Here is a 23,899-nt window from a genome sequence, read left to right as displayed (position 1 = left end):
GTATGGTGAGATAGTGCCATCTACTGTGCTCTGTTTGTCTGTTTCATGGGAAGGTTGAATTAGGCTCACCTAAGCAGCTGTCTGTTCTAGTGTCCATGCTGCAAAAACCCATACATCATCATGAATTACAGTGGGGGATTTTCAGCATTCCACGTGGTATTCCACACTTCTCGCTTTCAGATTTATGACCTTTGACCCCTCGAAGGCCAGGTCTCTTCCTCCTATTGTGCCATCTCTGTGGACAGAAAGCCGAACTCTTTCCCCCGTTCTTGCTCTCCTTTATCACCACATTGTTTAGAAAGTGGAAAGAAACTCACCCTGCTGGGCTAAAATGGAAGTCACAGGATTAGGCATGACTTCCTCACAAAGCGTTTAAGAAGCAAGATAGTGAACTGCAACTACAGCACATTATGTCACTTGGATAACATTGTTATTTTATTGCATGAGACAGACCGTATGTGTTGCACAGTAGCATTCAAAGTCTGATAATGTCATGTAACTATAGCTAAGGTTTATCCGTTTATTGAGAATCCATCCATTTCCACCTTTTCAAAAAGCAAAATAGTTAAAATGGACCGGTCTTATCTTGCATTGGCCAGACGGCATCTGTTTACATTCCTGCTTTGTTACTATAATTCATTTCCGCTATATACGATCCTGAATGTTGCTATGACTTCTTGTGGGAGTGAAAAAAAAAATCTTCAAACTTTTCCTTTCCTCCGCCGTTTGAAACTGATCTGTTAAATGAAGAAAAACAGGACATGTTTTATGAGGGGGAAGGTGTTGGTGAGTCCATCATTCTTACATAACAAAGCATTTAAACCCATTTTGGGCGGGAACCCCTTTTGGTTAGCATCATGTCACGCTTTAGCTATTGAAAAATAGCAGATCTACAAGCTCATAGCGCGCCACTCGGTGTCGCGCTATGAGCTTGTAGGTCTGCTATTTTTGAAAAATCGAAGAACGACTGCCATAGAAACATAGCTTTTTCAGAAAACTGTCAGGATGTAGAAGACATTTTTAGAATCTGATCTCAGGTCAAGTGTCTTTGAAAGAAGACACTGCCAACTTCATTTTCCCATGGAACAGATTTTCACATTTCCACTGGTCTTCAGTTCTCAGTTAAAGAGAAAGTCTTGGAACCGTGTTTTTGTGTCGATTTGACAGAAAAGCCCATTCTGCTCCATCGAATCATCTCTCTTACGATCCAACGTCCGAGTGACTGGTGCTCACGTCACTCAGCCTCCGCTGCTTCCTGGCCTCCGTGTCGGCTGCGTCGTCAGGCTGTGGGGAGCCCGGTCCCATCGGAGTCTCGGCTGCCTCCCTGGGCACGTAGTTCACCACGGCGTTGACCAGGTTGTTGCGAAAGCTCTTGCTGAGGAAGTTGTAGAGGACGGGGTTGGCGATGCAGTGGAAGAGGGACAGGCAGTGCACCACGCTGTAGGAGAAGTAGAGCACCTCCAGCGTGTTACAGCTGAAGACATACGGGTTTATGTCGTCTATGATGATCAGGCTCATCACCAGGTGGTACGGCAGCCAGCACACCACGAACACCAGCGAGTAGACGTGCACGAGCCACACCTCCCGTCGGCCCTGCACGTCCGGAGTGGTGCGCACGGCGCGCGCTATGAGGACGTTGCAGGTGACGATGACGGCCGCGGGGCCCAGGAACTGAAACACCAGGCAGAAGAAGAAGACCACGACGATCCACTCGGTGTAATTGTGCTCCGGCATCATGTAGCAGCCCGGCTCGTCCCACTCCAGGAGGTCCACGTGGACGTTCTCCAGCAGCGCCATCAGGAAGGACAGCAGCCACAGGCCGCCGCAGAGCAGCCAGCGGCGCCGGCCCACCGTCGGGAAGCAGGTCGGAGACGACGGAGGCCTGGTCAGGGACAGGTAACGCTCCAGGGTCATGAAGGCCAGGAAGAACGAGCTGCTGTAGAAGTTGACCATGTAAACGAGGTTGGTGACCTTGCAGAGGAAGCGGCCCCACAGCCACACTTTGTCCACGGTCATCTCCATCATGAAGAAGGGCAGGACCATGATGACCATGAGGTCCGACAGGCTCACATTGATGACGCAGAAGAGGACCCCGTTGGCCGAGTGGCGCCGGCGCCAGTTGACCCAGACGACCACGGCGTTCTCCACGAGGCCCACCGTGAAGAAGAACAGGTAGAGGAGGAAGAGTGCGATGCGCCGGGCGTCCGCGTTCAGGTGGAGCGTGCACTCGTAGACGAACCACGGCGTGCCGTTGTAGAAGGCCAGCGAGTGGTTGACGTGCTCTTCGACTTCGAGTGACATGGTGGTCTGGTTGTTGAAAAGCAGAGGAATTGTTTCAGACTGACTCAAACCGTTTTTTTGGGGGGGGCAGCACAAAAAGGAGGATCTATAATTGGCAGACATGCTGGGATATGAAAATGTTTCCAGGATATTTTGAGTGGCTTGTAAATTGTAGTGCAGATAAACAAAGGCATTTAGAACTCTGCAGAATATGCTGAGAAAAAAATGTCTTATTTGGAACCGAGTCAATGCTTCAAATGTATCATTTAAGTCTGACTTTTACTGGGTACAATTCCTTCCAATGCATGCCTTTTGAAGATTACCGTATGGCAGCCAAGTCTATGGACTTTGAGGATATTAATTGCAATGTTTGTTTAGAGAAATTAGAGCAGTTAGACGATCAATAGTAGTAGATAAATATAGTGTAGTATAAATATAATATAGTAGATAAATATCAATGCAAGTTTTTAAAGAGGTTGCAGAGAACACAATGATTCTAAAAGGGTAGTAATATAATACACAATCCAGTACCAGGACTGAAATTAAGTTCTCACATTCCACAAAGAAAATTACAAATTTGTCACATAGTAATATATATTTTTTAAATGATCAAAGTAGTAAATTGAACCACACAAACTGAATTTGAGGCATCAATTCGATATTACCTTGATATGTCCGGTGTGTCTACCTGGAGAGCCTAGATGATGAGGGAGGGCAGTCAATTAAGGCCTAATTGACTCAAGGGTGAGCAGCTTGGCATCTGTATCAGCACAAGACAACTATACCAACTGCTGTCCTGGACTATCTGGTCAATCAGACAGCCCGACGCTTCTCCCCTCCCATCTCTCATTAAGACACGTGTGCATGTGCACAAACACACACACGTGCATGCACGCACACACACACACACACAAGATCCAACAGGACATCCTCGCAGTGCCTTGGGGGGAGTGGTACAGAGCAGCAGGAAAGCCCACGCAACTTAAGTGTCTAGGTTTTGGGGGCCTTGAGGATCTATTGCATTCCCTTGTATGCATTTTTCTCCCAGTGCTCATGTAAGGACTTTGAAAAATAAATAACAAAACTTTAAATAAAGCAAAAAATGTAATTCCGCTGCTCATTGCCTAATTTCCTTTCCAACCTATCCAGGTGACTTAAATTTCAATTTAAATACTTTTTCATCCTAGCGTCCAGAGATCTGTAGACCATTTCTATTTACTCAGCAGTGGCAAATTTCCTCAATGAATTTCCTCTAAGGACCCGTGTTTTAGTTGTACGTATGTGTGGTTGGCACACAGCAGACATTATGAAAACAGCGACCCCCCCCCCCCCCCCTAGCATAGGACAATACCAGGAAGCCCCCTCTTCTGCAGAGTAATAATGAGTGACAGGCAGTGTAGATGAGGTAGGAAGCCTGTGGCACATCAAACTTCTCTAAGGAAGCAGGGCCTTTAACCTACGCACACACATCCACATCGATAGCAGACTTAAAAACACCCACTCGAGGCCCTTACTTGGTATTTTGTTAAGATTTAAATGACTGGGATTTGCTTTACCTTCAACTACAAGTACACAGCGAAAGAATGCAGGAATATTTTGAGTTGACCATGATACAACAGCTGCAGATTTAAAAAGATTTGTAGTACGTTTTGGTTTGCAGTGCCCAGGTGCCCTTAATAGTACTGCCTAGGAATTGTCATTCATTTTAAGTTGCATGTGGGGATGCAGGGAAATTGGCTGATCTACAACATCACAACACAGAGTGACACACTTGTGAGCTTGTAGATTGGCTTTTAGTTGCATGACGCCAGCATCCAACAAGTATAACTCTGGCTTTAGTAGAGCATATATACGGAGAACCTCCACCCCATACCCTGCTCCCTCTCTCTCTCTCCTTGTCCATCCTGCTCGGTTTCCATTGTTTAAGGGCAGTCAATTCTTGCCTTTCCTATAGCAGCAGGAAGGAAGAGTCAGCAGAATGACAAATTCTAGGAATGTTTGAAACAGAACCAGTCCCTGAGCCCCACCATGTTCTGTGGAAATGGTAGTAAGGACTAATCCGTTATTGCGTCAGTGCGGCCCAATGAACTGATAAACTTAATCATTATCGTATCAGGCACAAATACATAAAACTAATTTCCACCGGGCCAGAACGGCTAGGAGGCAAAGACTGTTTTTGGCCCTGAGCAAGACATTTAAACCCTTAATGTTCAGTGTGTAAATGGTAATTTCATCTTTTACTGAGAACAATGGTGACCTCTCCTCCACACCCACACACACACACAAGAAATAAAGACGACAAAACACTTTTTCAGAAAATCTTTGTAAAATATATTTTGGTCCAAAAGCTGACTTGCAAAAATACAAGATGTGCAATCACAAGTTAACGAGGCATCATACAGACTACATCTATTGTGCCTTTTCCAGTGTATTGGAATTCTCTATTGTAACTCGGTCACTTCTTTTAAGGCTAACTGCATAAAGCTGATGTAATGCATTGTTATTTTCTATAAGTTATAACATACCTAAGCTATCACTATGGAATTGTCTCAAATATCATCACAATACAGTGGAAAATAGATCAATCTATTCCTACTTAGGATTGCATTTTTGTCTCCTATAATGTTTTACAATGATTCGTGTAAGTTATTTGGAAGCACAAAATACTACAGCATTCCAAATAAACAAATGGAGTGTTCAGAATAATACAGTCTGGCCTTATGTTTAGAAAGTGCTTTGATCTCAATGTACGGATCAAATCCCCCTTATTCACATTTTCTATTTAATCAAAAAAAGTCTAAACGGGTTACTGGTCTGTAAATGACTGAGTATTCAGTCTATATGAAAATGGGCATTTCGTTATGACTAATGTCAAAACTCTTGATAAAGTAAATACAACTTTGACCCCACACGTTTGGCACGCCAGACCCGCAAACAAACATATTCCTTCGCAAACAATTGAATCTTATTTCTCACCTTTTACACCTAAAACAATTTTTTGCAAAAAGAAACATGACTAATCCATCGTTAAGCTTAGCTCATATCAATGAAAACCAGAACTCTTTTGACTCAATTAATTCCAAAAAGTCATCAAGTCTGATTCAGGTCGGATTACTTTGTCATAGTGTCATAGTACCCTTTTGTTCCAAAAAGAAAAAAGTCAGTTGGTTAGAGTGCTTATTATCAATATGAAATTCACCATACACATCTTAAATAAATATATGCCTCAAAAAGTAGTACATCATATTACATATTACAATGGAAGTAGTCTCATCTCAGATCACCAAATTCATTAACCCATTTTGGGGCGGGAACCCAAAATTGTTATAATTTAGCTATTGAAAAATAGCAGATCAACAAGATCATACGAGCTTGTAGGTCTATTTTTGAAAAATCGTGAAAATATTTATTTCAGAAAACTGGAGGATTTAGATTATTATTATTATTTTTTTCGAGGTCAGGCCTAAATGGGTTAAAAATGATCTGCATGTGCATACTTTCTCTATGGTTTTGGTCAATGGTCAAGTAGAACATCACAAAACAACAAAGGAAGAGCGAGACTGACGACCTCGGAAATCTCAGGTGGAAGTCGTTGTGCTGATCGATGGCAATTCTTTTGCGTCAAGTATAGCGTGCCGCTACGCGAAGATGTTTGAGATGAATTCACGAAATCTTTTGGCATACTGTTCAGGGTGGACTGTGGATATCTCAGCACCGGCCTGGGGAGACCACGAGGGAGGGGAAAGAGAGCAAAGAGACACAAAGAACAATAGGTTGAACATTGCAAAGTAGTCAAAGTAGCAATAAAACTGTGTAAAAATTACAAATACAAAAGTCCTGCATTGGGATTGGGATCCAGGGGTTCCCAAAGCAAATCCCATGGGAGCGGGGAACTTTTTAATTGCTGCAGGCAGGAATGGGCAGTAAAAATAAACGTGCGGTTCCAGCATTAACCGATGTATTACACGGCTTGGTGTTGCTTGATTCCGATTGGTCATTCGCCAAATTCAGCGGTGTCATTTCTTGATAACAGACCGCTCCGCTCTGTAAACAGACCCGATGTCTAAATCAAAGCCTCGGAGCACCTGGCTGCAGCCACTGCGCTGCTTGGATTTTATGCTGTGCCCCAACATGACAGCCATGTAAACTAAACAGACAATGTCATTTAACTAAACAACATTTGAACCGAGAAATAGACGACGCATAATTACCCAAAAATGTATTCCATTTGATCAACACTCACTTGTTTCCGAGGCGACTTGTTGTACTGTGCACTTGGAATACTTTCATTACCGCAAGGAAATACTTTGTTTTGTTGTCACTTTTAGGTCTATTAATTAATTTGTGTATTATAGTCGTGTAATAAGCGGGATAATGTATGGATGGGTGGTCATTGTTTATATATATATATATATAAGTCGGTGACTTCTCTATCAACAATGACATAATGTAATGCATCTGAAGCATGCAACAGTGCGAGTAAGATCCAAGCTGGCAACTAATAAATATTGGCAGCCATCTTTGTTTATATACACAGTAGGATTGCAATGACCCTGATTGTTCACAGAGCATTCTCTTTATTGTGGCAAATGCACACATCAGACCACACAAACTCTACATCAATGGGAATAGAGGGTGATAGGAACAAAGTAATGGTGTTAAACACCAAAACACAAACGGTAACATCATGTCCACCATTGGTTGTTAGAATGCCATTTCTATAGTAGAGCACTGAATAACCTATGATGATGCACTGATGATTATATGAAAATATGATTGACATTTTGCATATAACTTCTAAAACTACTCTTGCAAGATTGTAAACAAAAAATAGCAATTTATTTATTTTTTATTTGAACCGAACTACTGTATGGATATGTCAAAACCATTACCCTGTGTGCATTCTAGTGGAGTTACATTAACCCATTTTGCGCGGGAACCCCTTTTGGTGTTTTAAACATGTTATAATTTAGCTATTGAAAAATAGCAGACCTACAAGCTCATGGCACGCTACGAGCTTGTAGGTCTGCCATTTTTGAACAATTGTGAAAATATTTTTTTCTGAAAATTGGAGGATTTAGAAGACATTTTATCAAATTTCGAAGTCAGGCCTAAATGGGTTTTAATTAAATTAGCATGAAGGATCTTTCTGTGAGGTGCAGCGGAACATTCTGACCGCCAACCGGTCACCTTCGTCCTTCCTGTGCCGTTACTCACCCCGTGTTTGACAGTTTTAGCTGCGTGTGCAGCTTTCTTCTTGGTGTCGTACTGAGTAAGGACGTCAATCAGACCCATGAAGTACACCTCCCTCTGCGGAGCTCCTGACAATGACATCAAAGACAAAAACAACATTATGGGTTACAGTGGGCCCAGGGCTGCCCAAAAGGAAGATTGCGATCTACCAGTAGATCACAAAGGCTGTGCAGGTAGATCACATGGCCATCTGCCACTTGGTGACTTTTATTGACATCAAAAAGACTACACAAGATTTGGTTTTAAAGTGTTGCTGTGCACAAAAATGTCGATAGCATTACAAATTAAATACAAAAACTCCTCCTATAGTCCATTTCTGCAGCTCCATTTCCCATTCCAAGTGCGTTGTTAACGGCAGCTCCGCTATTCCAAAGCCCAACTCAGGTACATGTTTAAACTATTTTCAGCAATGGTATAATTGAATTATTTTGGTGGGTAGATTGTTGAGCCAGTCATTTTGAAAGTAGCTCTCAAGTCAAAAAAGTGTGGGCACCCCTGGGTTACACCGTGCATGAAAACTGCACACTGGAAAACTTATTTATTATTAGTCAAAAAGAAATCTCCCACTAATTAAGACATTTACAACTATGTACATCCAGTGCTAGTCTGGACCACTGGTACTGCTGCTTTTCCCTCCAACTAGGTCCAACTAGTCCCTGATGGGTGCAGTACTTAGTTTAGACAGTACTTAGTTTAGACTAGTCATTGGTTAGACCAGTCATTAGTCCTACAACTACAACCTATCTCAAACCCTCACCCCAACCTCCCACGGGGCAGCACACCTAAACCTAACCTTAACCAATGACTAGTCTAAACTAAGTATGCACCCCCCTGATTTGACAGCTAGAATTGAAAGTACACCAGGTGAATGCAATTGAATTAACATCTTGGTAGGATGGAAAACCCTGCAAGGGTTCAGAGCATCAGGCTGTAACTGATGTTGCGTTTGCAAATGCTGTAAGCTAAATTAATTAGCAAAAAGGTTTAGCTTCTGGTGGTCTTACTCTTAACCCTAAAGGCTCAGTTATGTTCGATAAATAATAAATAAAAAGGTTTTAGTTGAAAATAAAATTTCTTGGTTAACCCATTTTGGTGTTAGCATTATGTTATGCTTTAGCTATTGAAAAATAGCAGATCTACAAGCTCGTAAAGCGCCACTCGGTGGCGCGATATGAGCTTGTCTGCTATTTTTGAAAAATCAAAAGAACGACTGACGTAGAAGACATTTTTTAGAATCTGATCTCGGGTCAGAATGGAAAACTGTCAGGATGTGGAAGACATTTTTTTTAGAATCTGATCTCTGGTCAGAATGGGTCAAGTACACACACCTGGGGCACTCCTAATGGCATACACGTCCACGTAGGGGTCAAACTCCCCGGGTCCCAGTGCTTTGCACGAGGACATGTAACCGGCAATGCCCTCGGGAGACGTGCCGTAGGAGCCCACCGTGGGGGCTGCCGTCAGGCCGTTCTCTGGCTCCAGGTCCTCCTCGTTGGAGGGCTCGTCGCCTTCCTCCTCCTCCCGCTCGGCCCGGCCGATGTCGTGGATGCCCAGCAGGAGGCTGTAGTCCATGATCTTCAACTTCACTAGGAACTGAGAAGAAAATGGGTACCATGATGCTACTTATTTATCCCTTTGGGCAATTTATCTCAAAGAAAATGGACACAGACACACAGACACACACACAGTCACCAAGTGTGGCTGGGAATAAAACGGGTGCAGTACTTAGTTTAGACAGTTTTCGGTTTAGACTACCGGTAGTCATTGGTTAGACCAGTCATTACTAGTCCTACAACCTATCTCAAACCCTCACCCTAAACCTCCCACGGGGCAGCACACCTAAACCTAACCTTAACCCATGTCTAACCAATGACTAGTCTAAACTAAGTATGAACTCCTCTCAAACCTTCACCCTAACCTCCCACGGGGGCAGCACACCTAAACCCAACCTTAACCCATGTCTAAACAATGACTAGTCTAAACTAAGTATGAACCCCTCTCAAACCCTCACCCTAACCTCCCACGGGGCAGCACACCTAAACCCAACCTTAACCCGTGTCTAACCAATGACTAGTCTAAACTAAGTATGAACCCCTCTCAAACCCTCACCCTAAACCTAACCTCCCACGGGGCAGCACACCTAAACCCAACCTTAAACCCATGTCTAACCAATGGCTAGTCTAAAATAAGTATGCACCCCGAATAAAACAATTTAAAATCCATCATAATGTTTACTTGACAGTTAAATTAGAGGGGGGGGGGCGGGGGGGGTAATGTGATCATCTCATGTCAAAATGGCAACACAGAGGTGCTGCAGTAAAGACAAAGTTTGATGCTGCCGCTATGTGGCCGAAGTTTGCAACAACAGTGGAAATGTTCCATTCAGCGCGTGCAAAGGAGGTCACCCACCTCCACATCTCTGTTGAGCTTCTCCATGAATTTCTCCTTCAGCTCCTCCGATACAAAAACCTTCTGCATGTTGTTCCTGAAGTCCTTGTCCTTGTAGGTAGGAAGATCTTTCACCTGGAGGTATAGATTTAGGCATTAGGAAGATGGCTAAAAGCAAATACAGTGGCATGGATAAAATAAAATAAAAAATGTATTCGAGACGATGTTTTACCCTCTCTTTGTCACTCGCTTCACGAGACACGATAGATCCCTGCAAAACAATTTAGTTGAAATATTCAGACAATCGTATGTTCTGCCCACACATACAATATGAAAAACTTCACTACCGCTACGAAATACTTTGACGATCGTTAGAATTCGTTAGAAACGGAACCCAAAGGAAGGTATGCACACCTCAGGTGCTGAACGAGAGGATACGTACAGGAGAAGGAGAAGTAGTCCGCACACCGTTTCATAGTTCCGTTTTCGACCCCTTATGGGTCTTCGTCAGGTCAACGTTTCATCCTTCTAAATAGTGTGTGGACTACTTCTCCTTCTCCTGTTAGAATGTGTTACCACATACAATGTTAACCCATTCTGAACGGTCGGGAAACCATTTTGGTGTTGGCATCATGTTATGCTTTAGCTATTGAAGATAGCAGATCTACAAGCTCATAGCGCGCCACCGAGTGGTGCGCTACAAGCTTGTAGGTCTGCCATTTTTGAAAAATCGAAGAACGACTGACATTTTTAGAATTTGATCTCAGGTCAGAATGGGTTAATCAGACCAGTGTGTGTCCAGTGGAAACCTCGTATGAAACTGATCTCAGGTCAGAATGGGTTAAATCTTTGTGTGCCATGTTACAGGTGATTGCCGATACGATATAACCCGTTTGAATTTCCGTTTTATCTCTCACACATTAGCACCGACAAGTTTGAGGGCGATAATAATAATAATAATGCAACTCCCCCCTGTTTTCTGAATGACTAATGAGGACGTTGTGTGCGTTTCTTCCTCACCTTCAGGTCATACTTCCTGTGCACCACTAATCTGTGGCTGAACATGTTCCTCATGACGATCAGATAGGTCTCCTCGCTGTCCACGCTGACACGGTACATGCCCAGGAACTGAGGCAGCAGGGTGCTGCCATGACACTTCACAATGTGCTGCAAAACCAAAACGGTCAATCAATCCAAAAAAAATTATCATTGGGAACATTTAATGTGTGCCTATTGTAATGAATATAATGCAGGGGTTGACACTTAAGGTCTCAGAGGCACTTGCCCGTCGGGCAAGCTACAGGTCATGTTCTACTTGCCCAAAGGTCATGCCCATTTGCCCCGAAAATTGTCCATTATAAAAGTATAGGTAGAATTTGAATAACCGTTCAACTGTTTGATAAAACAATGTCACATGAAATATGACTATTTTATATTTGCGTTTAGACAGATATCTCGTGTTGTGTTTATAGACTGCTATGCGTACCCTCTCAAACGAGCACTTGCCTGGTCGGGCAACCTGAAAGCAGACTCCACCTGCCCAAAATGTACCCGCCAGGGGCAGGTGGGCAAGCCTTATTGTCAACGCGTACTAATGTAGAGGTTTTACAACATTCAAATGTCTCTTCCCCTTTCTTTTGAAAACTGAAGAGCACATATGCAGACAGGAACCAATTACTGACGCTCTATGTATTCAGGTTAGGTATTTAGCCCTGTTGAAGATTTGCTATGGCAATCTATTAAAAGAGACACTCACTGCAGGCTGACCTCATTCAGTATACCATGGAATGCTCTGGCCAGAATGCTAATAGAAGATGCAATGCTTTATGTGAAGGAACAATACTCGTTTTTTCCTCCCATTGCATATTTTTAGGGGGGCTAGCCCCTCTAACATCTGGCTTTCGGAATTACGTCATATGGCAGCTGAGTCTATGGACTTTTAATGAAAGTACTGATCATAGACATAAAGAGCCTCCTTCGGCTCTGGGGCGTGTGCTTCGAGAGTAGGCAAGCTTTCCCGATGTTCCTAGTGTAAGTATGAGCGGAAGCTTGCCAAGCTATTTAAAAAAATATATCTATGGTATTGACCGGCAGATCAGAATGGCCGATAACTACTTCCGGTTCACCGGGGTGAAATTCCGTGGTTTTCAAAATAAAGCTTGGAAGGGACTATGACTGAGTGCAACCGTGGCAGTTAACAAGCAGTGTGGCAGCCAAGTCTATGGACTTTTAATGTTTGTTTAGAGCACCATTATCTGCGTGTGACAAAGTGACACATATGTAGTATGTAAGGTGTTAATAAGGCCATCAGGATGTGGCATGTGAATAAATAATGCAAAATGTGCCTAGTTTGGACGCGACGAAGCTCCTGATATTTAGGCCAATACCTTTTCAATGATCAATAAAATATTGTTGAAATAAAACTTATCGATAATGTAATTTTACAAATATTGCAACTTCTATACAGACAGGTAGGCCTGTCACAATTATCACAATCACCTGATCAATTATTCGAGCTTATCACAAATCAAAATAATTTGCTGTTGAACATTTATGATTTTTTTTTAAGTTACTACAGTAAATATATCCATTAGTGTAGTATTTATTTCAAATGTATTAGTGATGTTTGTCAGTAATTTTCGTAATGAAATATACAAAATTATTTGTCATATCTGCCCTGTGCAATTTGTTTACAAACGCCTAAAAAAGGCAAACAAATCAGAAATCCATTCATGTTCTAATGTTAACGACAAAACAATTTAATCATTCATCACAATTATTTGTTTGACAATTAATCCGTCAGCTAAAATAAAATGATCATGACAGACAGCTCCACTGATGAGAATGAATGCTTCAGCACGGTATCCATGAAAGACTCCATTGCCATTAATGAATATGAATACAAAATAAAGAAATAAAATGATCCCCCCCCCCCTCCCACAAAGAATCTGTACAAAACCCAGAAGCTTGATAACAATGTACTCATTCAGCACCAAGCCAGTTGACAATCCCTCTTAAACAGAGGCTACCATTTTCTCATCCCACTCCCAGTTTTATGCGGGCCATGTAACACATTCCAAACAGAGTTCAAGGCGACCCGAAATTGTACTTCTTGAGGATGTTTATCTGAAGAAAGACTCTTTTGGGTCACAGAAAATAAAGTAAAGCCATTTAAGTTCTCTTTTCTTCTGTACACATTCGATCAGAGACCATCAAAAAGGCAACATTTGAGATTTGCATGAACCTTGATAAGCAAATTTGAATACTTCTGTCACATTTCACGTTTGTTTTTTCCACTGCACCTACCCAACTACTAATGATGTGCTAACAGATAACTAAATATGAGTTTAGAGGTGTGTTCTCCTCACCTCACCAAAAATATTGCTTCCCTCAGGATATATTAAAATTAGACCTATACCTATCTCAATCATGTGTCTTGTAAAAAGAAAAAAAGGTAGGAAATGACGTGGCTTCAACATACAACAGGATATGTTTAATAATAGCCTGGTTTCCCAAAGAGTCCGCCTTCAGCCAAGGCCACCTTGTTATCCCCATTTCCTAAAAAAGTCATAGTGACAATATTCTCCTTTGACGAAGCTTTCAAAATAAAGAAGTAGTGCTGTAAAAACCTACCATGGTATAAGGTTTTTGCGGATAGCTTGAGCCTGGATATCACTACTTGTCTAGGCTGCAAACCTCAAATTAAAAATGGGCCATAAAATAAATAAAACACCAGCTCTTACCTGGTGGTACTCAGACAAGATGCTATGCATGTCTGCGACGTCTTCACTGGAGATCTGCTTGACAACCAGCGTGCGGTCATACGAGTTGAAGAGCAGTCCTTCTCCCTGTACGTCTGTACTCCTTAAAGGGGGGCTGCGGGTCAATGACACCTGTGGTAAGAGACCAAGAACACACAGGTTAGAGTTGCTCAGTCAGAATTGCCATGTGAACGTGTGATATAAATGTGAATACATTAAAAACCCACTACGCCCGGACAGTTGGCTCAACCGTCTGGGCACCTAGGCTGCTGAGCCAGCCCGATAGCGTGCCGCAGGTTCGACTCCCGATCCCGAAGGACTTTGCCACGTGTCTACCCCTTCCCCCATTTCCTGTCAGATTACTTTCAAGTTTCAACCCATCGATAAAGAGTCAGACTTTGTAATTTGTCATGCAAACACTAGCATGTGTTCTTCCAACGAACTTGTCAGAAAATGGCAGACACTTTAAATTACAATGCATGCAAGTTCTATGTTCTGAGCTTCCATAATTCTAAAGTGGAAAACATAGTGATGGCCCCAGTAATCGTGTCTTTAAGATGGACCAGTCGATCTCAAGAGGCTATTTGGTCATTGGGGAGTAATTTGAAAATCCAGACAAAAACATCCATTCACAATTTCACATTCCAATCACGCTCATGTTTGCCAGTTTGATGTGAACCCCAATGAATCATATCACGACCTGTTGCAGCACAAAGTAACACAAGAATGGCCGTGGCAGCAAATCACATTTCTAATTGTGTTACCGGTTTAACACTTGGCTACTACTTTTCAAGCACAGCTACAGCATGACGAGTAGAGACAGAAGACATACAGTACGTGATCAGGCAGAATGGAAGATAATCATTTTCTCAACCACTGCGCAGCAATCGCAATGGGAACTTTCTGACAAACCACAAATCATTTAACACATTTCCAGCAGGCAGTGAAATAAACATTAGCATTATTGAAATTAGCAGCCTATAAAACAAGACGTAAAAATGGTGGTGGTTGCGTCAGGTTGATGATAGATCTCACCATCCGTGTAAAACATCTATGCAAGTCGATCTCGTGCACGACGTCACTCAACCCTAGAAGATACCGCTTCTCACTATTTACACCAAGGGATGCCAACATAATGTACTGTATGGCATTCCTCCAACAACAATATATAGTTGTATTTTAACTGTACATCATTTACACACCTGGTAGTCCAGATCCTCAATTCCAAAACGCTCCCTTAGATTGCGGAACACCAGAGGACAATATTCTTTGAACTTAAAATGTCCAGGAAGGTTCTCTCTGTAAAAAGGGAAGGGGGTATAGTTGTGAGATGGTGGTTTGCATTTTGTTGTCGCATCGGCACACAGGCATGCACAGAAACTAACAGTCTCGTTTATTCACAAATATAAACACATTTTAACCTTCAGGGTGTACATATGAGAGGATTCATTGCAATAGTGCTCTCAGGTAGCTATGGGTTTCCCAAAAAGTAGCCTACATCTAAAGCACAGCCATCTTAGCTCTGACATGTAAGCCGCTTTGATCATTTTGATTTGGGGATAGCCAGTTCAAGTCTACATAGCCTACACTTCCATTGCAAACTGCATCAAACAAGGCTTGTTTGAGCCATACTTGTTGAAGAGGTGATTGTTGACTTTGATCTTGGTGTTGGCTTTGAAGTCGTCAGGCAGTAACATGACAGGAACGGGAACCTGGTTGAGGTCATTGATCTGTGAAAAAGAAATAAACGTGTGGCATCATTAGCTTAGTTTGCATGATGACATGCATCTATGTGGTTGCATGCATGATGTACACACAACGCTGTCGCTATTCACATCACTCCCCTTCTCCGTCTGTCATGGTGGGTCTTCTTGTGTACACAATAACGTTATCATTCGTCGTACGGCGGTGTCGCGTGTCGAAAGTATTATCTTGTGAACGTGGAGATCTGCTGCCATTTGGGGTTTTGTCGTTTGGCTGGATGAAACTGTAGTTAGAACACACGGCGCGTGGTGGCTAAAGGCAGCATTAGCATTTAGCTCGCAACAGACAGTGCTAGCAAAGCAAAGCGACTCACCGAATGATTCACGCCCCACATGAACACACTGAGGACCGGGTCGCTGGCACGGAACACTTTCACCTTCTGCTGCACGAAATGTTTCTTTTTCGTCTTCGTTTTAGGGGCCAGTATCACCATTGGACTCGACACGGCCCCCAAGTTACCGAGGGACGCCATGACAACACACCGATCGGGCTTTCGTTTGTCCCTTGGATGGGGGGGAATGAAGGTTGAAACGGTGTTACTACTAGCTAAGAAGCTAACAAGCTAATGAACTGTCACTCCTGCTTTCTTCGTAACCACTGGGCAAGCCAAAGGTCACCCGGGCGCGTTGCAAATACGTCTCCCCCGCCCCGCGGTGTCCAGCTGCTATACTTTCTGCCACTTTTCTAAGCCATATTCTAGTTAGTAGACCCGATGAATCACTTGTAATTATCATTCATGCGTGTTGAGCTATCTGCAAAGTAAGCTCCTGTCAACCTTGCAATAATAATAAAGCCCACCTCCACCACCGCCCCCTTGGTCCAGCCAACCTGTGTCGACCACGTGGGTCGGGGACAAATAGATGCGTTACTTTTGCATCAGCTGCCCTCAGATGGGTGGATACTTTGTTTCACACAACTTGATACATCACCTGATGCCAGTGCCACACACACTTCTTGAATGTGATAAGTTAACGTGCCCCACTGCCTTCTACCGCTACACTATTTGGTTCTGTTTGAATGCTTTAATATATTGATATTTTCTCAAACTTTTGCACAGAGGCTGCATTTAGTTCGTTCTGAATTCTGAATCTCCTGCATCATAGCGTGCCAAGATTTGGTTATTTTTACCCCACCAAATGGTCTTAATTTGGTAATTGTATTTGTATTATTGTGTATTACAAAAGCCACGCGATTGATTGCCTAATATTGCTCCATGCTCAGAACAGAACCTCCAAGAATACCAAATAAAACCAGCCTAGATACTAGATAGAGAAGTAGGAGGACATGTGTGATGCACTGATGCTGCGATACCACAGGATCTGAGGATCAGGTTTCGTTTGCGTTTTCTTTTCTGCGAGACCTGCATTTCAAATTTCATATGAATGGACATATTAGATATTCTATGCTGTTACCTTGGAAACAGGCATGTGCCGAGTCCCCCTGTGGAGATGCTGGAGAGAATTATCCTTTATGCCCCCAGTAATGGCAGAAAATCTGCATGACACTAATGTCCCTATTAATTTCTATTTCAGGGCTCAGCTGAGAACTAATTGACATTACTGTGACTGCTAAAGTCATTCTTATAGGCATGGCAAAATGATAATCTTGCAAGCATTTCATCACATTATATGCAATTCGGGTTTACACATTAAACAATCTGGTTATAGCTTACTTTTCTTAATGTATTATTTATAAAGAATTGTATCGCATATGCACTTTTAAGTGGATTGCCCCTAATTCATTGTTTAGTCATCTTCATCTGCATGCAGTACCTATACCAAAGTTTGAATCAAGGGATTCATGGGAAAAAGAACACTCAAGACAAAAGTTGTTATATTAATATATGTTTTTTTAATTCTCCATTTTAATTATCATTATGTTTTATTTTAATCATTGCAAATCTTACAGGTCCTTTGTGCATGGACCTACCATCACGGCACACACATTGGCACAACATTGGTCAGAAATAGATAAATTCTAATCACATTTTTAGCACACAATTTAATGACTTTTGCAAGGACTTGGGAAAGACGTACTATAATAACTATAACGAATTTGATCATTCCAATCCCACCCCAACAGTTGAATTTGTATACAATGTGCCAAAAATAAAACATAATAGTAACATGGACCTTCCAAATTCAAAATAAACACAAATATAAATAATAATAATAAAAAAAAACAACATAAGATGTACAGCAGTTGAATAGCTCTGGTGAGTATGATGATTTTTTACCATGACGGTGCTTCTGAAGCACAACACTTCTCCCTAATGCAGTGTGAAATAAAAATAATCTCTGTCTTTAAATAAGAAACTGCTGACAATATAAAAATACATGGCATTGTACTGTAGTTCATTAAATAAACCAACAATTCATATATAAAATATTATATTGACGTGTATAAAAATATGCCTTACAACTTCTTGAAAAGGGTAACAGCCATAAGCGTTTCGTTTCAGAAAACACAGTCAACCACAAAATTCCAACATATGTACAAAACAATCAACTAATAAGCAGTCAGAGCCATTTGGACAAAATAATATTGAAAGATGCATCCAAGATTGTAATCATATGACTTGACATGTATAGGATACCGTAGGGATGTAGAATTCTCAAGCAGTACTGTATGGAACTACATACTCCAAAATAAATTAATAGAAAAACACAACTCAGTCAATGAAGTATAGTGATGTCAGTGTATCTTTGGAGAGGGAGAGAGGACGGTGAGGGAGACACATTTCTTCCCAAAACATTTGTGTCACATCACCAGCGTAACAGTATTTCAGCCCACTGAGATCAGAACAAACACAGGCAGTGTCAGCTATCCTCAAGCTTAACCGATACTTTGTCACACGTCTTTTGTGTCGCTTGCCGCAAACAACTCATTTGTTTCCAAGCTAGATCAGTTATTTTGGGCGAGCAACACACATCATGTGATATAGTACAAATTAAGCTTAAGAAAGAAATCAAATTCTACCACAAAGCCAGGACAAGAGCTAGGGAAATATTCTAGAGCTCATTCGGAGCAGTAAAGTTGAGGCAGTTCATGGAGCGTTAATGTGAGAGCATAACAGCATTGTCACACTGAAAAGACGCAGAGGACTTCGCTTGCTACCGTTGAACATTCAGGCAAGATGTTATTGTTGCTTATACTGTGCTGTGCTGTATTTGTGTTATGTTTCTAGAGTAGACATTAACGTTAAGTTGTGGTACTATTTCCACAGGAAGTGGTTTAATCCCTGCTATACCTCCTGCCCAGGCAGTGTCTAGCACAAGCTAAAGCTACCCCCCCCCCCCCCCCACTCCCTGTGGTGCTCCTCCTCCTCCACCCCCTCCCTTTCCTCCTCCAGGCTCAAAGCAGTGGGATAAAGAGTCGTCCTCGCTCACTCCCCGTCGCATGGTAAAGTGCCATCCTCGTTGGCACGCAAGGGCAGGGCTGTGCCAAGCTCGTCCACGCACCAACAGTGGCCACGCTGCATGCCCTTGGAAGAGCGGCACTGTGTGAGACGAAAAGAGAGAGAGAAAGAGAGAAAGGGGAGAGAAAAGATTGAATTGAAGGGTGAGAGAGGGTAAATTAAAGAAGGTGGAGAGAGAGGAGACAGTCACATGAAATTATTAGATTAGAGAATGGTATAAGCAAACAAGTGAGTGGGAGAGAGAGAGACTGGGAGGTAACAGGTACGGTCGGCCCTTTTCCATCTCGCCACCACTACTCTACCTAGATGTAAATAAGAAACATTACATAATTCATGTTGGTGATTATATTATATAAAAGGTATTATCATATTCATTTATAATTGCTGAGTTCACTCTGTAATATCCATGGGCATAATAATAGCATGATGATGCAACTACAAAACATGAGCTGCACATGGAAGAAACGTGTTTAATAAAACTAAGTGGATTGTACACAGCACTGAAAGAAAGTTGTTTGGTATTCGACTGGGAGAGAGAGTGATTGAGAGAGAGAGAGAGAGAGAGAGAGAGAGAGAGAGAATGATATGTCATCATAGCGCAGAACTGATTCTCTGAGCCCACAGCTGTGAGGCTCAGTGAGAGAGGAGTGTCAGTAATTCTGAGCCCTCTGGTGATGGACAAATCTGGCTGCACTGAATAGAAGCCTGCAGTAGAATGCAGCTCTCTCACACTCTCTTTCAGACACTATTGTGCACAAATCAAGTGCAGCAAAGAGAAACTCATATCAGATCCGATGTGCAATAAAGTTTTGTTCATCGTGTAAATCATTACATGTGCTTTATATGTTTGTGCATTCAGCAGTAAGAATCCTCCCGTGTCTCCGGGCAACCACACGGTCACAGTGTCACACACTACATCATACCTGCTTTTTCCTGTAAAATCCACGAGTGTCACAGTTAGGTATGTAGATGTCACGGTCAGACTGGAAGATTGTCAGTTCAAGACCCCTCAGGACACTGTTGAGCAGCTTACGGCAGGGTGCCTGGAAAGAACAGCTCAGAATGTGACTTCATGGACAGTGACAGGCAAAGCCAGAAGAATTATCACAATCTTTGAAATGATCATTGTTATATGTCACATAATATAATGCCATTATATAACCATATATTGTTACACAAGGCTTTTGCTTTTCAGGTCACTGAGTGTTATGACATGAATGGCTGTGTTTTGTTTTTTTGGTCACACAGCAAGATCTTATGATATGCAACAACATTAATATCACAGTGATTACTGTCCTTATAATATCACTTCAATAGAGATGGTGCACCCCAGCCTCGTAAAGTAAAAGACGTGAGAAGGCTGGGGCAGAGTCGAAACTTTCTTGTTGCACATCATGCTCAGTTAGTTCTGCCGCATAGCGGCATACACATCATGCACCATAATGCATGGCGATGGAGCTGTTTATACGTGGCACTGCAACACTCCAGAGAAGCTACACCAATGTCTGTGTAATGTAGCTAGATATACAATCATTTCCTTCAGAGAGACAACCTGCCTGAATATGATTATATAATATAAAATGCCCTCTACTGTGCATCTCTGAATTAGCATCTTTTCGTACAAGGAAATATGTAACTGCTTAACACATTAAGGAATGTAATATAATGATAAAAAAGACAGAAACTTACTTTTTCTATTTCACCATTATGTGAAGGATGGGGACCTGGGGGGGGGGGGGCAAAGGACACAATGGCATGTGAATGTTACATTACAGCATCAGAGCCATTAAAAGAAACCATAAATTATGGCGCATGAAAACGCTACTACATCCGTATCCGTTTTCACACACACATTTGCATGCACAAGACGTTACTAAGTAATGACCCAGGTCAGAACAAGTTAAGCGAGAGACCTAATTTCCATGAGCAGCATTTCCTGCTGAGATCTTCAGAAGAATCGCAGTGTCTTCATTTGAACAGCAGATGGAGACCATTGCAATAAAAAGCATCTTGATCAGAAGATAGGTGTAGGACCTGCTGTGCACCTATCTTCTGATCAAGCTTTTTGACACTGTATAGGTGATGCTGAGGCAGTTCCAGATTCACTGCCAACCCCCCGAAATAAATGCTCATACACTGAATAGATCACAGTCACGTCAAATCACGTCTTTGAAAGTGATGAATACTTGACAATGACAGTGTATAATTAATGCACAAACACCTCTATCTATACACTGTATACACGCACAACACCCTCAATAGAAACGGATAAAGGTCCTTGAATACATGGCAGGGGAAAGAAAATCATTGGTTACGTTATTCAGCATTTGAGACCACTTAGTCATAGCATGTCACAGTTCTCACAGTTCGTATCACAAGAGGCACTGCAGAGCAGGAATGAAGGTTATACAGCTTCTCTGGTGCACGAACATGAATCCATGTCTCACCTTTATACATTTACAATCACCTTTCTTTTCATCACTGACTAAAAGAGCTCTATATTCTCTATGTCTATGCAATCGTTACATTGAGGGAACAGGGAAAGTACACAGTATACATTGTGACAGCTTTTACATGCTAAAAGACAGAATACATATAGCTGTTCATGTCAAAGCTATACCTGTGGTGTGAATGTGAGTTTCCGCATGGTGTGTGCAACTGTGCGTGTGTCTGCTTTTGTGTGTGTGTGTGTGTGTGTGTGTGTGTGTGCGTATGTGCGTATACATGCACCTGTGTATATATATATCTCCTTACCTGTGGGGTGGGGCCTCTCCGTGGGACTGGTCCTGATGTGTTTGGCACAAAAGCCCCTTCCCTGCAACAGAGCCTGGAGGGGACTGGGCTCCCGTGGCGGGGGGACACAGCGAAGACCCTTGGCACAGCTCAGCGTGTAGACGCCACAGGGTTCGCCCTGGGCCAACACTGACGTGCTGCCCGCCACATTGTGGTCCCCCCTGGGCGGCCGACCCGCGCCCAGTGGGTCCCTCATGCACGACGGGCAGACCTTGAAGGGGCCCAAGCGGTTTGCCCGAGTCCACGATCCGCAGTGGGCAATCAGCAACAAAACAATTACTGTTAAGTTAGAAATCAGAGGCATTTTCTGCATGTGTCCAGGTCTCAGGTCTTCTCCACACTCTCAGTCAGTTAAATCTGGCTGATGCTATTTCTGGATGTATATGTCTCTCTCTCTCTCTCTCTCTCTCTCTCTCTCTCTCTCTATGTCTCTCTCTCTCTCTTTCACTCACTCTTCCTCTATCCTCAGTCTTCTTGCCGTGTCTATAGCTTCCCTTGGTGCTTTGCCGGTTGAGTCGAGAGGCAGACAGGAGTCCCCTGCAGTGGCAGAGAAGACAAATGGAGATCGAGAGAGACACAGCAAAGCACCAGCTTTTAAAGATCTGAAAGGCGGTGATAGAGAGTAAGAGTGAGTGAGTGAGTGAGAGAGAGAGAGAGAGAGAGAGAGAGAGAGAGAGAGAGACAGAGAGACAGAGAGACAGAGAGAGAGAGCAGTTATGACACCTTCAGCTTCAGGGGCTGGGACTCTGAGAGAGAGAAACAGAGAGGGAAAGGGAGGGAGTGAGGGAGGTGGCAGGGAGGCAGAGAGAGTGATGGGGGGGGGGTTCGGGTGGATTATGTTCCTTTTAGAAATGATCAAAATTTCCCCACTCATTCCTGTCATATACCAACACAAGCATCTACAGTAGTCCTTCTTCCAGTAATGTTTAACTGCAAATTGTGCACTTGGACTTTCTCTTAGTCATGGACCAATGTCAGACCTGCTTTATGGAAGATTTGCCATGGTAAGAATTATAAATGTACAGATGTTGCATTATGCCATTGATTTCATTTTTTTAATTACTCTGCCGGGTAGTGGGAAAATAGGTCTTAATTAACTTTAACCATTTATATTCTATGACAAAGATGTGACCGTAGCGTTGCACTATAAGATACTATCATCACCTGAGATACTCACTCTAAAGTATTTATGGTCAAAATACACACGTTTTGCATTGGCTTTGCGCTACAAATCTTTCACACTGAAACATCAAAGCATAGACAAATCAAAGTTAATGATTTATATGTGATATAGATAAAACAAAGCCATCAATAACTTTGAAATGATACAGAAAACAGTCTACATAACATAACTCACCATGTACTTTTAACCACTTAAGGCCCAGCATCCGTATTCTGGGGAAACTAGCAGATATATACAATATATACATCTAGAACCATGAGGGGGTATAGGGTTTAAGTGGTTAAAAATAAATGTATACTATAGGCGTACAATGACAAACTATACTATAAGTCATTGTGGTTTACATGTTTTACATTGCAGAGCTGTTAATTTAACAGTGTGTCCTAATCCAGCCTCTTCCCAGCCTACATAACGAACAGACCAGTGTGGCACTGTCACAATCTGCGCTGTATAGTCCTAAAAAACCTCAACATCCAACACATTGGCATTTCACTTTCAGTAGCTATTAACCAAACAGAGAATATGGGCTGCATCACATTTTCAAATAGGGGGGCAGTGGGTGGTATTGCTGGCCAGTTGTTTGCATTGGAGGAGGCATCAACTGGATAATTAGGTGGAGAACTTGCTGGAATGTACATCAGGCAGCCTGTGCCAAACTGCTAATAATGCAATCCATCTCTCCACTCAACCGGGTAAGATTTTCTCCACGGGCGCCATCTTCCAGAGATCACTCTCAGACCGAGACACCCACCAGTCTTTGACAAACACTTAGCTTCCATCTCCCCTGATTCGATCATACCTGGCATCATAAAAATGCTGCTTTAATGTTATATTCACGGTTTTATATAAGCATATAGCTCTAGCCAAATAAGAAGGGTAAGGTATTATACATTTGTCAGTGCTGATACAAATGATATATTATTATGATTAGCCTATTATTATTATGATGACATATGTTACTGCAACTTAAGCATGCCAGGCAAATTCTGTTGAGTATAAGGCAAACTCAAGACATAGCCTTTTGGCTTTCCATCAACAATGTGTTACAGTATGTAGCAC

General features: G+C 42.4%; 3 protein-coding genes across 3 annotated transcripts; all 3 read right to left on the bottom strand.

Moving 5' to 3' along the window:
* Nucleotides 1-422: 422 nt before the first annotated feature.
* Nucleotides 423-3,082, bottom strand: ackr5 (atypical chemokine receptor 5). The gene is made up of 2 exons (XM_080763948.1): nt 2,946-3,082; nt 423-2,307 (listed from the first exon to the last, which is right to left on the bottom strand). The coding sequence occupies exon 2, from the start codon at nt 2,299-2,301 to the stop codon at nt 1,201-1,203; it is 1,101 nt and encodes a 366-aa protein (XP_080620074.1). The 5' UTR covers nt 2,302-2,307; nt 2,946-3,082; the 3' UTR covers nt 423-1,200.
* A 1,511-nt stretch (nt 3,083-4,593) lies between these two features.
* pip4k2ca (phosphatidylinositol-5-phosphate 4-kinase, type II, gamma a) lies at nt 4,594-16,216 on the bottom strand. The gene is made up of 10 exons (XM_080763947.1): nt 15,760-16,216; nt 15,315-15,412; nt 14,885-14,981; nt 13,665-13,814; nt 10,942-11,088; nt 10,154-10,192; nt 9,943-10,056; nt 8,862-9,126; nt 7,498-7,601; nt 4,594-5,999 (listed from the first exon to the last, which is right to left on the bottom strand). Exons 1-10 carry the CDS (start codon nt 15,916-15,918, stop codon nt 5,919-5,921), a joined length of 1,254 nt encoding a protein of 417 aa, XP_080620073.1. The 5' UTR covers nt 15,919-16,216; the 3' UTR covers nt 4,594-5,918.
* Nucleotides 16,217-17,284: 1,068 nt separating this feature from the next.
* igfbp6b (insulin-like growth factor binding protein 6b) lies at nt 17,285-22,256 on the bottom strand. The gene is made up of 4 exons (XM_080763950.1): nt 21,619-22,256; nt 20,554-20,588; nt 19,788-19,907; nt 17,285-18,945 (listed from the first exon to the last, which is right to left on the bottom strand). The coding sequence occupies exons 1-4, from the start codon at nt 21,968-21,970 to the stop codon at nt 18,832-18,834; spliced, it is 621 nt and encodes a 206-aa protein (XP_080620076.1). The 5' UTR covers nt 21,971-22,256; the 3' UTR covers nt 17,285-18,831.
* Between the last annotated feature and the right edge of the window lie 1,643 nt (nt 22,257-23,899).

Source organism: Protomyctophum bolini, assembly GCF_963924005.1.
Source record: "Protomyctophum bolini genome assembly, chromosome: 5".
Taxonomy (NCBI): domain Eukaryota; kingdom Metazoa; phylum Chordata; class Actinopteri; order Myctophiformes; family Myctophidae; genus Protomyctophum; species Protomyctophum bolini.
The sequence above is the reverse complement of the archived record's forward strand: the minus strand, read 5'-3'. Positions and strand labels throughout refer to the sequence as shown.